This window comes from Pyrus communis, chromosome 4 (assembly GCF_041283825.1).
Source record: "Pyrus communis isolate YQ-2024b chromosome 4, ASM4128382v1, whole genome shotgun sequence".
Lineage (NCBI taxonomy): Eukaryota > Viridiplantae > Streptophyta > Magnoliopsida > Rosales > Rosaceae > Pyrus > Pyrus communis.
Genome location: NC_142568.1, coordinates 21,690,627 through 21,705,669, shown reverse-complemented (window position 1 = coordinate 21,705,669; position 15,043 = coordinate 21,690,627). Strand labels below are relative to the sequence as shown.

Below are 15,043 nucleotides of genomic sequence, written 5' to 3'. Positions count from 1 at the left end.
TGCAGAAAGTAAAAGAAAGGGAACACAAATTGACTGTTCCCTAAAAACAAAACATAAACTGTGCTGCTATGCAGCTATTGCATTACTCTATGCAAATTTTTACCCACCTACAAAAACAGTAAACTCCACTTCTTTTCAGATAAATGAATTCTGAAGCTTCCGACCAAAAAAATGAATTCTGAAGTAGCTCAAAAGGGTAAGTGTGTTACAAGGTTTTGCCACAGAACTGAACTTGGCTGTTGAAAGATCCTTGTTGCTTATGTACAATCACAGCTGGACATGTGTTGAAATTTTGATTTTGAACGCGTGACCAGCTGTGATTGGGCATAAACTTGTAGCAGCTGCTGATCTTTTTAGCAGCGAAGTTCTATCATTTGCCATATGCAGGAATGGAAGACATGACGAAAATATAATGAATTATTGAGATGAATGATGAATTCATCCCAATAATTCATTAGAGAATCTTAATTCAAAAAGAAACCCATCCCAACGATTCATTAGAGAATCTTAATATATAAACAAACACTTTATATTTATATATATTCCATCACTTGAGCCTAAATACTGTCCCCATTTGCATATTCTTCCTGACGAGTTTCTGGGAAATTTCCATCTAACAATCTGGAACCCGGTTCCCTTAAATCCAATCAACAATCTCCCATCACAAATACCCTCTTAATTTGCCCTTAGGCCGTTCACACAGCAACAGAGGTTTTGCGACGTTTGATATCAAACGTAGATAGAAACACTTTTAGTTGTCAAAAAACATTTTTAATCATTTTAAAAGTAATATCAAACAAGCGTTAAGCGTTATTCACTACAGAATATTGGAAATTAGATATTATAGTATAAATATTGTAATATATAATTTTAAGAATTTAATGAAAAATAGTGTTAACTATATCTGTAACATCCCACATCGCCTGGGGGAGTGGATCTTGTAAATATTCCCATCTCTACTTAGCACGAGGCATTTTGGGAGCTCACTGGCTTCGGATTCCATCCGAACTCCGAAGTTAAACGAGTTTGCATGAGAGCAATCTCAGGATGGGTGATCCACTAGGAAGTTCTTGTGTGAGTTCCCAGAAACAATACCGTGAGGGCGTGGTCGGGGCCCAAAGCAGACAATATCATACTACGATGGAGTCGAGCTTGGGATGTGGTGGGGGCCCAGGCCGGGATGTGTCAATTTGGTATCAGAGCCAATCCTTGGCCGAAAGCGTGCCGACGAGGACATCGGGGCCCTAAGGGGGTGGTTTGTAACATCCCACATCGCCAAGGCAGTGGATCTTGTAAGCATTATATGTATATTCTAATCTCTACCTAGCACAAGGCCTTTTGGAAGCTCACTGGCTTCGAATTCCATTGGAACTCCGAAGTTAAGCGAGTTCGCGCAAGAGCAATCCTAAGATGGGTAACCTACTGGGAAGTTCTCGTGTGAGTTCCCTAAAACAAAATCGTGAGGGCGTGGTCGGGGCCCAAAGTGGACAATATCGTGCTGCGGTGGAGTCGAGCCCAGGATGTGGTGGGGACCGGGCCAGGATGTGTCAATATTTCTTAGAAAGGTTATGTTATTTAGATGCATTCTCTTGTCAAATGATGTATAATTATAGATGAAAAATTACATATCTTTAACAAGAAGTACTGGGAGCTATATAAACTCATGCAACCATCATCATAAACATAGAAAATTAGAGTTAATTTTTACTCTTGAGAAATAGGATTCCCCACTTTATTTCTCTCATGCTTTGTGTGTCAAATTTCGAGTCGTGTCTTGAGAGTACGGAATATATAAAGTTAGCTAAAGTCCAAAGATTGAAGTACTTTGACTGCGGATTATAGATTGTTGAATCCTGAAAGATGGACACCTACCGAACTATAAGCATAAAAGTAGGGGCGAAATTCTATCTTTACGACATTGCATTTATGCAAGCTTCAATCTTCAAGTTTGTTAGTTTTTCTAACTTTATCTCTAATTTTTTATATTAATCTTGTATACTATTGATGTTATTTTTTTTATGATTATTATTATTGGAATTTTTGTGTTATTTTCATATTTTCTAATATTACACCAATACATAAGACCTCAATTAGCCTTTATTTACGTTAGTTGTATGTGCTTGACTGAAATTTAGGTGGCAAGATCACATATGAGGGCCCTTATTTTCTTCAAACAAAACATTAAGACCCTTTTAAGCGTAATTTTTGGCATAGTTTTGTACAAAGTATTTAACATATAAACTTATATATATATATATATATATATATATATATATATCCATGAAAAAAAGAAGATAAAAACTAAATCTGCATGACATTTACAGCATCTGTTGGGAGTCATGAACCTAATTGCTGCTTATTCCTTTTAGGGGTCTTTTGATATGAATCCAAAATAACTAAAAATTGGACCAATTTCAAAAGTCAAAAGTCACTAAAAATTGGATCTATTTCAAAAGTTGGCCTATAAAATTAGACCTATTTCAAATTTTTCCGTTTTTTTTTTTTTTATATCCTAGGATGTGGACAAAGCTATATATATCTGATAAAAATGGGGAACCTCTGGAGTCTGGGGCCATGTTGCTCCCCTTCATCGACGGCTCTGGTTAGCTGTTTAACCCTTTAACCACCGTAGATCACATGCACAGCGAACAAGGAATATTATATACACACACACACAGAGAGATATATGTATATATGTATATATGTATATGTATATACATATATGTATATATGTATATGTATATACATATATGTATATGTATATACATGTATATACACTTTTTATTGGTGGTGAACAGTGTCCTTTGCACAATAGCAATGACAAGACCCTAATTTTGCAAGCACAACTCTAAGTTAACCAGAAAGCTATGCCTACATGTTGCTCAGAGTTCCCACATTACTTCCTGTACATCTGCCAACTCACATTAGTTGCAATTAGGTCTGCACTTGCACTCGCAATCACACAATGTTCTCTGTCCCTTTTCTCAAACTGTTCGACTTCTTTGTTTCTTTTGATTGAGTTAATCAGACTTACTTCACGAGAATCAAAGGGGTGTGGCAGATTGAGCATTGCACTCCATACTCCTTTGGATAATGAACAGTACACATTTCTGCAGGATCAAATGGGAGATGGGCTTTTTAGTGCACACGAGGAAGGTTCGATTCAATTATTTAAAGGGAGCTTTAACAAAAAGGTTCCGGTATTGTTAATTTTAATAAAAAATCATATTTTTACACTAAAAAGTCAATTATGATACTATTCACTTTACCTTTTATTTTGTTCTTATCGTTAAAACTCAAAATTTTCAAACACTTTTTATTAGTTTTCATTTATTTAAAAGGTAAGGTTGGAATTGGATATGTTTGTGTTCATTTGGGAGGGAACTGGAATAGGGGGATCAATAATTACAACCTTAAGTGTGGGTAATTAGTTGGGGTGATGCTAATTAGGTTGGTACTGACCCCAATCATGACACATTAATACAATGATGCAACACCTCAAGCTACGCTATATGATATGGTTTTTACCGAATCTAGATCCTCTCTGGATCTTTGTGTCTGGAGCGAACGGATCAAGAAATTAGGATTACTCAATTTAAATTATGTGGTCCTCATTAGCACATCACACTGACCCATCTTACATAAAATCTAGCCTTGAACGGTCCGAATCTCTTTCTTTCTCTTGAACAACTTGGATTCTTTGATCCTTCAGTTCCAGATACAGAGATTCTAGAGTGGATCTGAATTCATTTTTACCATTGCATAATCAGAGCCACTTAAACTTTTTGTGCCTAAGATGCTATTTAAACACATAAAACTAATCACATTGTTGATACCATCTCCAATACAAGTGAGGTTCAAATACAATGACAAAAGTCACATGTAATATTTGAGAGTGCCTCAGACCCTCAATACAATGCGATCAATTTCAATAATGTTATTTGAGCACTTAAATTTGAGATGGCTTCACAAACAATAATATGAGTCATATACATGTATTAGAGGAGTATCAACAATGTAATTAGTTTTGTGTTTAAATAATATTATCGAGGATAAAATACTAACTAAATAGAGATTAAAGTTAGGGAGATGTCTCCTTAAAATGAAACCATGTCACATAAACATTGCATAATATGGGATTTGAGCCCCATGCTATAAGTTGGTGTAAAGTGAAAGAGTAGTAAGTCATGACCATCAAAAAATATGTGCTGGGTAGCACTTTGGCTTTATTTCCCTTTTCTTAAACTCAATCTTCTCAACTTAAACCAAATCCAAAACATCATGAAAACAGTATATAAAAAGACAAAAAAAACATAATGAAAAGTTGAAACTATCACAATAAAGCATGAAGCTAATACAATCACACAGATTTATAATTGTGATAGTTTCAAACGCACGAACGATTGATACTAGCATATTTCTCGTATAATTAAATTACATGATCAAAACTACCCAACAAAGTGTTTGATAATATTCATATGTTTGTGTAGCTTTAGAGCTTGTTTAGAAATAATTTTAAAATGATTAAAAACATTTTTAGTGAAAATGTTTTTAAGTTTCAACAACACTTGAAGTGTTTTTTGGAAGAACTTCAAGTTTTTTTTCTTCATAATTTACTTGTATTTTTACTAAAAATTAATTCTAAATTTTTTTTTTTTTTCAAATGTTTACAGTAATTTGAAAAGCACTGACAAACACACTCTAAACATGCAAAAGCAATTTTGTCTAATAAAACACAACATTTGAGCCGTATTCTTGCCATAAAAAGAGTTGAAAACGACAGGCCGTATTACATAAGTAGTTGGAGGCTTGCGTTTGGTTGGTGGGTTTGAGAAGTGTAGCGTGTTTGTATTGACCAAGGCAAGGGACCAATGAAGAGTTGACACAACAGCCTCCTCACATTTAATAATGTATGGACATGTAAACAAAAATTATACACAAGCATAATATATATTAGACCGGTACGTCATATGACGGTAAACCACATATTACATAAATAGTTTTGACTATAAACGATTCATTATTTGGTTAATTAGTTTTGTATCGCTCTTCCTTTTGGTTTCATGGTTTAGGATACTCTCATTTTACTAGCCAATTCTAACTACTACGATATTTCAGTTGTATCAATTAACCTTTAATGGAGAGTTTACTCTATGGAGAACTACTCAAGTTAGTCAATATCAACTTATGCGGTTAAAATTTAAAAATATGCTACGGTCAGTCGCCCACGTGTGTATGCATGACCTTCAACAATTAAACTCTGACTGTTGATATATGTGGAACCCTTAATACATCAATGGTTAGATTGAAGGTGGAAAATGCTAGCAAACTTGTAAAATTACTCCATATGTTTGCGAGAACTATTCTCCTTCTAAGGATTATAAGGATTTTGATTAAATCTAAGCTTGTTCAAGTTTTTCTTTTTAAAAATTAAATGCAAGCTTTCTAAATACACAGTGAGAGGGGCCTATAAATCAACAAACCCAACTAAGTAAATACCCACCTGACCAAGCAACTCCAGCCCAATCCTCTTAATCAGGGTCAACATCTCCTTTAAGGTACCCAAGCGTTGCAAAACTACAACCCAAATAAGGGCTTATTTAGAAAGTGCTTTTAAATTACCAAAAAGGCTTTTAGAGAAAATGATTTGGATTCATAAGTATTTGAAGTGCTTCTTGTAAGAAATACCAGTTATGTGCATCTCCAAAAGCTTTAGCAGGATTCACTTGTATTTTTACTAGGGGTGGGCAAAAAAACCGTCAAATCAGAAAACCGAATTGAACCGTGATAAAAAGAACCGTAAAAAACCGCACTGACCAAAAAAGTCAAAACTGGGACAAAAACCGAACCAAACCGTTTCAAACGGTTCTAGTTTTGGTTTGGAAATATTAAGAACCGGAGGAACCGGACCGAACCGCTTTTAATATAAATTATTGTTTTATTATTATTTTTCTATAAATAAGACATTTTTCCAAGAAGACCATGTGCATAAGCCCAATATTTTTCTTCACTTATCTCCTCCTCCTTTGTTGTTTTATCACTTTTCTCCCCCTACATTATTTTTCTCCATTCTTTTCCAGTGTATTATGTATAATGTACATTTTAGTTTTAATTTAAGATCTACACTTTGATCTTGATATGAGCCTTTTTATCTTTTGATTTATATTTATATGCACACTTTCTATCCTCCGGTCACAAATCTTGTAGATCTAGTAGTGGAAACTCAAATTTACTTGAATTTGTGGTTGAAATATGTGTTTGGTATTAGAAGTAGAAAATTAGAAAAAACATATATATAATTTTGGTTAGAACCGTAAACCAGCATGAACCAAATCGTACGATTTTAGTAATAAATATAAGTGGAACCGCACCAAACCGAACCGTTGAAATTTTTCAGTTCCGGTTCCATTTTGAGGGTAGAACTGGACCGTGCCCACCCCTAATTTTTACTAAGAATTGATTTTAAAAACATTTTCACTTAATTGCTTTCAGCCATTTAAAAGCACTTCTTAAACGAGCCCTAGTTCCATGTGTGGGGACTGACATACTGTTTATGCAAAGACTAAAAGTGTTTTTAATAAAAAAACATTCTTGGCTAGTTTGACATCAAATTTTTCTATATCACAAAAGTGGGTTACGAAAAATAACTTATTAGGTGTTTCCTTAGAAAACACTTCAAGTATTTTGAATTGCTTCTTACTTAAAGCCCTTCTACTAGGAGTGATTTTGTTGTAAACAAGTTTAATGTTTTATTAAAAAACCAAGTTCTTTTGAACATTTCATGCTTCTCTAAAAAGCGCATGACTTGTTTAGAAATACTTTTAAAATTACTAAAAAATACTTTCGAACTCACTTAAAACACTTATGATAATATTTTGCAAAAGTTAAAACTTTCCTTGTACTATAGGAAGCAGGCACTTCAAGTGCTTTTTAAGAAAGCACTTAAAATTATTTTGTTGAAAATATCAATGTTCTTCTAATAACCGCTTCTGAAAAGTGCTTTTTAGAAAAGCATTTCTAAGTTTAGCCTTGCAAAAGGTGTTTTAAGTTCTTCTAATAAAAAAGCCCGCAAGTAAAACGGGCCTAGAAAAGTTCCATTGATATTTTGTTCCAAAACCGAGTAAATCCTTCCCGCCAACGCCAAGTTACAGAGCGCGGCGGTCTTCGTCTGCGACCGATAGAGATGGAGTTCAGTGTGAGCGGCAACGCCCTGAAGACCTTCGCCCGCTCCATCACGTGCCTCGCACGCATCGGCAACGAGCTCGCCGTCCAAGCTTCTCCTTCTCAGGTTCTCTCACAAACTTCCCTTTTTCAACTTTCCCTCGCATTTTCCCTCCCTCCAAACACTCCGCACAGTCTTTACTTATCAGTAATTAATTAACACTGCACGCCTCAAATTCGTACGTATTTCTTGTTAATTCGGTTTTAATGCAACTAAATTGATGAGTTAGTTAATTTCAATTTTATGCAGAAATGGGCCCTTAATTTCAGCGCAGTTGTTTGCATTTTATTGTTGTAATTGTGATGATGCTTGATGATAGAATCAATTTTATATTCTGTTAACTATAAATCTGTGGCGTAAGATTCGATCGAGTTCTCATATATTTAGTACTACCGCTTCATATTTTGAAACAATTATCTGTTGGTAAATGATGATGAGTATTTAGGGTTTTGCTTGTGCATTTTAGGGTTTTGGAAAAGATCTGTATGGTAAGTTATTAAATTTATCCGGGGTTTGGATGAATCGTTTGTGAGTAGTTAAAGAAATTAGTAAACGGACGCTAGTTTTGCTTCCGATTGAAGCTCGAATTCATTGTTACTTTTGGTTTGAAATGTATCCTAATTTGGGGATTGGCTGGTATTTGTTTGGTATTCAGTGAAAAGAACTCTTGAGGTTCTCGGTACTTATTCGACCGTCTACTTCATAGTTTGTTTTGTTACCCTGTGTACTGATTTATGTGAAATATAATGGGTGGACATAATTGGAGACCAAAATTGAGAAAATGAGTTACTAACGATTTTGATACCACCACAGCTTTACTAAAGATTTTATTCTCTTGTATCCAGCTTGCCTTGCACTCTCTCAATACATCACGTTCTGCCTATCAATCGAGCACATTTAAGCCTGATTTCTTTGACGTCTATACTGTAACTGGTAATCAGGTGCAATGTAGTGTGCTTTTAAAGGTAAGACATCATCTTTCTGTGGAATTGCGTTGTTTAACAGGCTTGAATAACATGGTAATCTTACTGACATAGTTTGTTCAGGCTGTTTGCTCTGTGCTTAGGACACCTTTAGCAAGTATAGATAATTTGAGCGTGAAATTGCCTGATCCCGATGCATCAAAACTGCAATGGACTTTACAGTGCTTCAGTGGTAAATTATCCTTTTTCATGTTATGTGCTGTTGATTTTTTATACAAAATTTGGTATTACAGAATTCAATCAACTTTTTGTAGCTGATTTAACTTCTATTCACAGTCAAAACGAGGGGGCTTCTGGAACTGTAATTTGAGCACACCAATAAAATTTAGAATGCGTTGAGTTTTATTGTGTAGATGCGTCATGATGTCGTACTAGACAACTTCATTGTGCAGCTTTCCTTATCACATAATTTTCCTTTTATATACGTCGTTCACTTTCCATCATTTTAAACTTCATACCTACATTATGCAGGTATGAAAAAAACCTATTGGATTAGTTGCAATGTTGAACCCGATATACAACATTTGTCTCTTGATAGGAGAAAATTCCCAAGCAGCTTAGTTGTGAGACCCCGAGATCTGAACAGATTGCTTGCTAATTTTCAGTCATCGCTTCAGGAGATTACAGTCATAGCAACAGAACCCACTTCCTTGCCTTCTGATGCAGCAAGTGAAATTGGAGGAAAAGCTGTTGAACTTAGAAGTTATATTGACCCAACCAAAGGTAATAAGGATTTTGCATCTCAGTTTCTTAAAATTGAAATTACCACAAAAGGATGTTTACGCTTCAACCTTTGACCAGCAGACAGTGATTCGTCACTGCATACTCAACTATGGATAGATCCTACTGAAGAGTTTGTGCAGTATACCCACACTGGAGACCCCATAGATGTGACATTCGGTGTGAAGGAGTTGAAGGTCAGTAAATTCGTTGTCTGGGATCTAATTGTATTTGAATTTGTTTACACTGTGAACAGCATTGTCCAATTTGATAAGCCTCGTCTTTTAGATAGAGATAATATGCAGCTAATTACTGTTGTTATCATCCCAATTACCTTCATTGGTTGAGGCTTTCTAGTAAGGTGTATAGACTTCCTAGCCTATTTTTTTTCTAGAGTGCTTCACATTCTTTTTAGCTGAATCCTAGGTCCTCCAATTTGTCATTTCATTTTTTTTCTCGAATTATTTCAGGCGTTCCTTTCTTTCTGCGAGGGCTGTGAAATTGACATCCACTTATATTTTGAGAAAGCTGGACAGTAAGATATACCTAGTTTCTTCATCTTCCTCTTGCATTCTTTTTCTTGTATCCCATGAGAGTTTGAGCTAAGAGCTTAAAGCTCATATGCAAGTACTATATTTAGCAAACTGTGACTTAAAGATCGCTTAATTATATGTTGGGATTGCAGGCCTATTCTAATGGCACCAAAGTTTGGTCTAGATGATGGGTCCACTTCAAATTTTGATGCTACACTTGTACTTGCAACCATGCTAGTGTCACAGCTGCATGAAACCAATCCAGCAGAACCTCCACAAGCAGCTACCGAAATGCACATTCGGGATGAGCATGGGACAGGGTCAGAAGCACGACGAGAAAGGTGTAGGCCAAGTGGCTCTGAGCATCCATCTGACCACACCAGAATTTGGTCTGATCTCTCAGGTAACAGTTTCTTGAATGTTTTAATAGTGACAAGATGTTGTTCTCTTATTTGTTAACTGTTTTACTTTTTTCAGGAAGTGGTGCAAGAAGTGGCAACGGCGCTGAAGGAGGACAGTTTCAAGGGGAAAGAAATTTGAATGCTAATGGACAGAGAGAAGTCCAAAGGATGAGTAAACTGCATATTTCGAATCCTGCATCTGCTGGGGGAAATGAGCCTGTGGATCCCAATGCGTATCCTAAACCGCACTATTTGCTTCAGTTTTTGCTTATACGATAATTTTGAAAGTTTTCTTGTTACATTACGACTTCTGTTCCAGTCCGTATTTGTTTCTCTCATGTGGGTCGGACCGAAGTCATTGCATGATGAAATATATTCTTTATCTATTACAAAATTGTTCTCTTGACCTGTCATTCTAGCTGCCACCCTGAGGAAAATGATCATATGGAAGAACCTAGAGGTTTGTAAGAAAATAGTTAGGTTAATCTTGCCTGTTTTATACAACTGTATTAACTAAAGCTTGTGCATTCTGTTTCTTCCAGATAGATCACAAATTAACAGCGGTGGGTTTTCACAACACCATCCTAGTAACTGGGTAGATGCAGATGAAGACGACAGTGATGAGGATGAAGAGAATGACCTTTGTATTCAGGCAACACCACCATACTATGAAGAACAGTAGGTTCGTGGCTGGAGTGGTGGTTGGCCGAATTGCTTCTCACTCTCTTGTTGTAAGTCCATCTTTCTCCTCAAATGACATGCTTTAGTTCTAATTTCCTTTTTGTCAAGTACTTAGCTTTACATATTGAGCACGATTGCTTTGTGTTTTAGTTTGAGGGATTAATGGATTATGCAATTATTTAAATAGAATTAAGTCCGCAAGAAATGGATCAGAAACTGAAATATATCATTAAATTCAAATGGTTGTTGATATAGTTTGTATGCACAAAACTGTGAAACGATTCGTGGTGTCAATGTTACCAAACGTACGAAGTTGGTGGGTTTGGATCAAGAATTCACACACGGACGTTGATCCGTCACCATCACACAGCAGCTTATAGGACCTCTGCTGTTTTCATTGCCTTAAATGTGAATCAGATCTTAGAGTTGATTTAACATTGCCTCTCTAGTCTCTATTGCAATGACTTTCTGTCTGTCTTGAGATGGTTTTCCCGTATAACTGGTAACGAAAACAGTCGGAAAAACTCAGTTGCAGTGAATTCCTGCCTCTCTATCTCTCTATAGCAGTGATTTCCTGCCTTTTTCTCACTTCAACGTTCAGCCATAGAGGACACACAATGCGTGGTGTAGAAACACGGTTTAGAGTTATTAGTTTGAAACGCTGTCACCGTAACATCTGGGAAGTTTGTCTCTAACTTAGGACTTTTTTTGGATTGCTTATTCAATTTAGGACCTTTCTTTGGATTGCTTATTCAATTTAGGACCTTTCTTTGGATTGCTTATTCAATTTAGGACCATTCAAGTCGTTGATTGTGAAATCTTAAAACCTGCAGGTGGGACCCACTTACACCTAGTTGGCTAGTTATCTCAAGCAGTTTGGGGCAATATGTGTTTTTCTAGTTAATGTCAGCATGAACCCTGAACATAGCTTACGTGCTCTTTCTATTTTTATCTTTTGGCACGCATGGACTGCAGGTTTTGGATCTCTCATGTGCTTTTTAGCACCCGGATTTTTTTTTGTTTATTTATTTTTTTAACAAACGATATTATTTACACTAAAAGAAAAGAGGGATGTGTTTAGCGTTAAATGAGCTAGTAATAATGTGGCTTAAATTCGTCTTTAGTAAGAATCAAACTAGAATGACAACACCTAGAGTTATTTTAGATATATTAATTAAATAATAATTTGGAGTGAGGGCACTTCTGTCCATCTGTGAGAATGTCTCTTCCTCCTTTTCAACCTTTGAATTTCTTTACCAAAAAATGTTCCCTTCCAAAAACAAAATTTTAAAAATGATGCGGCAAGATTCACGAGGAAACAGGAATTTAATTAGAAAATTGCATATATTATATCTTTTAAAAAAGTATAATATAATAGTTTACTTTGTTAAAAATAAAGGAAGCGAAATTAAAAATATTTATAGTGGCAAGAGATTGGTGAGGGACCAGCTGGCTTGAGGGGGACTGAGGATTTGGTGTTGCGACGCGCAAACACCGTCCTAGCGATCTGCAGCGGGCCCGCCACCTATCTAAGGGCTACGGCACGTAGCCGCCCAACCTAACGCCGCTTATTTAAACAAGGTAAAACCGTTGTTCCTTTTGAAATGGTCAGACTCCTAGCTATATGATAAAAAAGCGCGGGTATTTAATTGAAAACCATAGCAACTATAGTATAGACTCGTGCTATATGCAAATGTCAATGGCATACACATGAAGAAGAAGTATTCCAACATTTCAACGTGGATCCAACTCAAATTTCTTTTTTTGTTTTTTCCTTTATGATGGAATGATTCAACTCATATATTGGATTTGACTTGATCGGATAAATGATCTCCGTGATAATAAGGTATTTGGAGGATAGTTCTAGTAGTAAGAAAAGTATTATTTGAACACTCGTGTAGTTATTCGTTAACAAATTTAATTCAAAAATGATTTTTTGTTAAATGCAGGAGTAAAAACGTATTTCTATCTTACTCATTCTTTGGTTTCACCTCCTATCTTCGTCTCTCTTCCTTCTGTCTGTAATTTGTATCTTCACCTTTTCACGCCTTTCTATCTATATCCAACTATTTTAGCACTAAATTTGCTAATGTTCTACATCACAAGTGTTTAAATCCTAATTTTTTTTAATATAAAGACTATCTTCCGAATGTCTTATCACCACGAAGACTAGTTATCCTATTACGTGGATTGGATTTGATAAATTAATGCATTCGTAATGGATGAAAACGAAGAGTAAAATGGGGGACGGTTAACAACTACAAGTGAGGTAATACAAAACTTACAAAGGGCACAATAATGAAGGATGACGCCAATGGGATGGACTGATAAAATATTAAATAAAATTATCAAATAAATAAATAAAAGAGAGAACAGGTAGGAATGGGATTTGGAAGGAGAAAACGTGTCTCGGTTAACGATTATTTGGATGGACGTGCCTACTTGGGATAGGTGTAATGTAAACCCTAGATGCCGTCTTCCATCCTCTCTCCCCTCCTCTCCCTAATCTCCATTTTTTTAAGAGACAACTAGTAGTCAACCATATGTGATTCTTAATAGTAGGTTGGATTATGAATGTGCATATGATTTTGCTTCTAATTACTAAGTTTGTCATTTGGTTTATGTATTTTGGTGTGGGTTTGATTCTCATAATTATCAATTTAACTTACTAACGTTATTGTTGTAAAAAGAAAAATAATCAATTCCAAAATTAAAAAAATATAAAAAAAAAATGGATTCAGAAAAAAAAAAAAAAAAAAAAAAACATACATGAACGTAGCCATATTGAATAACGAATAAGCTCTCTTTGTACTCCCAAAGTTCTATTTCCCTCTCGTAGCTAGAAAAAATTGTAGCAATAGTTACTTAACTTTAACCTAATTGGAGTAATGGTCCATCAACTAAAAATGCGTGACTAGTGGTCCTTTAACTAATCAAAGCATGCAGCTATGGTCGTTTTCATCAATTTCATTAGAACTTCCGTCAAAATGAGTTGCATGTTATACATGTGAGACTGAATCAATGAGTAAATATGGAAAACTAAGTAAAAAAAATTGTAATAATGGTCCCTTAACTTTAACCAATTAAAGAAATGGTCCCTCAACTTTAACTAATTGGAGCAATGGTCCCTCAACTTTAACTCAATTGTAGCATAGTCCATCTAATATGACTCATTTTGATGGAAGTTTTAACAAAGTTGGCGAAAATGACCATAACTGCACATGTTGGTGAATTAAATGATCAATGATCACATATTTTTAGTTAAAAGATTATTGCTCCAATTAGATTAAAATTAAAACCATTGCTACAATTTTCTCCATCATTTAAGTGAGTTTAAAATAGAATATGCCTAGCTTCAGTTTGAAAGAAAGAAATAAACACTCAAAGGGGCACCATTGTAAATAATGCCCAATGCCAATGTCATTTGTTGACAACGGGCCTCTTATAAGTCCTTAACCGAGATTTAGCTCTTGTCTAATTTCCTTTGTCCTCCCTCTCCCTCTCCCTCTCCCTCTCTCTCCCCCCTACTGGTGGAGATAATCAACAAACAAAAGGAAACACAGAGCAAGAAATTAAAATAAAGAAGAGACCAAGAGAAAGCAACAAGTAAAGCAACTCAAGCAAAAATCAAAGAAAGCATTCAGCTTCGAAGAAAATCTACAAACGAAGAAGAAAGAGCGAGTGAAAAAGCTTCTTACTTTGGCAGAAATGGCTAGTCTGCACAGCTTCTCACTCCTCCTCCTGATCTGCGCCTCAATCTTGGTGGTGGGTTCGTCAAATGGGGACCAGCACCACCTCACCTGGATACCCACCGCCGACGCCAAGTCAGCCCCCTGCAAGGGCTCCATAGCCGAGTGCGCCTTGGCTGCTGGGGATGATGGGGAGTTTGACATGGACTCGGAGATCAGCCGTCGCATCTTAGCCACCACCAAGTACATCAGCTACGGTGCGCTGCAGAGGAACACCGTGCCTTGCTCCAGGCGCGGCGCCTCCTACTACAATTGCAAGCCCGGGGCCCAGGCGAACCCCTACAGCCGCGGCTGCAGCGCCATCACAAGGTGCAGGAGTTAAATTTCTTTTCTTTTTTTCGTTTTATTTTTTTGTTTTGTTTTGTTTTTGTTTTTGTTTTTGTTCTTGTTCTTGTTTTTGTTCATTTGGAAATGGGGTTTGATTGTTATACATGAACAAAGGGAGAGAAAGATGGGGTTTGGATTTGGAGGTGATGTGTCATTGTTTTTGTTGTTAATTAATGGAAATATTGATGTTAACAAATCATATTTTGGAGTGACTGTTGTAAAAATTAATAATTTGCTAGTCTTTTTTCTTCGAATTTTGTAGATTTTGCCTTTCTTTTGAATGAACCCTTTTTAATATATTAGTCATTCTTAAAGAGAGAGAGAGATGCGACGGAATTGATGTTTATTTGTGACCAAAAGTTCACGGTTCAAGTCGTAGAAACAGTAATTTTGCAAAGTAAGACTAAGATTCGGTACGATAGGCGTC

General features: G+C 35.9%; 2 protein-coding genes across 4 annotated transcripts; both read left to right on the top strand.

The window, feature by feature from the left end:
* Positions 1-7,031: 7,031 nt before the first annotated feature.
* RAD9 (cell cycle checkpoint control protein family) lies at positions 7,032-11,749 on the top strand. 3 transcript variants are annotated; one of them, XM_068462812.2, is made up of 11 exons: positions 7,032-7,288; positions 8,068-8,187; positions 8,269-8,377; positions 8,677-8,928; positions 9,010-9,122; positions 9,396-9,460; positions 9,611-9,861; positions 9,936-10,092; positions 10,279-10,319; positions 10,402-10,590; positions 11,374-11,749. In XM_068462812.2, exons 1-10 carry the CDS (start codon positions 7,184-7,186, stop codon positions 10,539-10,541), a joined length of 1,353 nt encoding a protein of 450 aa, XP_068318913.2. In that variant the 5' UTR covers positions 7,032-7,183; the 3' UTR covers positions 10,542-10,590; positions 11,374-11,749. The 3 variants fall into 3 exon arrangements, with proteins under 3 accessions (XP_068318913.2, XP_088549121.1, XP_088549122.1); XM_088692995.1 differs by lacking the exon at positions 8,269-8,377 and having other exon boundaries at positions 7,068-7,288; positions 8,811-8,928; positions 11,374-11,525; XM_088692996.1 differs by lacking the exons at positions 8,068-8,187; positions 8,269-8,377 and having other exon boundaries at positions 7,069-7,288; positions 8,811-8,928; positions 11,374-11,525.
* A 2,272-nt stretch (positions 11,750-14,021) lies between these two features.
* On the top strand, positions 14,022-14,822 carry LOC137723517 (protein RALF-like 33). The gene has a single exon (XM_068462717.2). It carries the CDS (start codon positions 14,249-14,251, stop codon positions 14,609-14,611), a length of 363 nt encoding a protein of 120 aa, XP_068318818.1. The 5' UTR covers positions 14,022-14,248; the 3' UTR covers positions 14,612-14,822.
* The last annotated feature ends 221 nt before the right edge of the window (positions 14,823-15,043 follow it).

Bases quoted from the DNA above. Each gene is read 5' to 3' on its own strand.
- RAD9 (XM_068462812.2), top strand. From the start codon at position 7,184: ATGGAGTTCAGTGTGAGCGGCAACGCCCTGAAGACCTTCGCCCGCTCC. The intron at 7,289-8,067 runs GTTCTCTCACAA...TCTTGTATCCAG, and splicing joins TCCAAGCTTCTCCTTCTCAG to CTTGCCTTGCACTCTCTCAA. The intron at 10,320-10,401 runs GTTTGTAAGAAA...TGTTTCTTCCAG, and splicing joins TCATATGGAAGAACCTAGAG to ATAGATCACAAATTAACAGC.
- LOC137723517 (XM_068462717.2), top strand. From the start codon at position 14,249: ATGGCTAGTCTGCACAGCTTCTCACTCCTCCTCCTGATCTGCGCCTCA.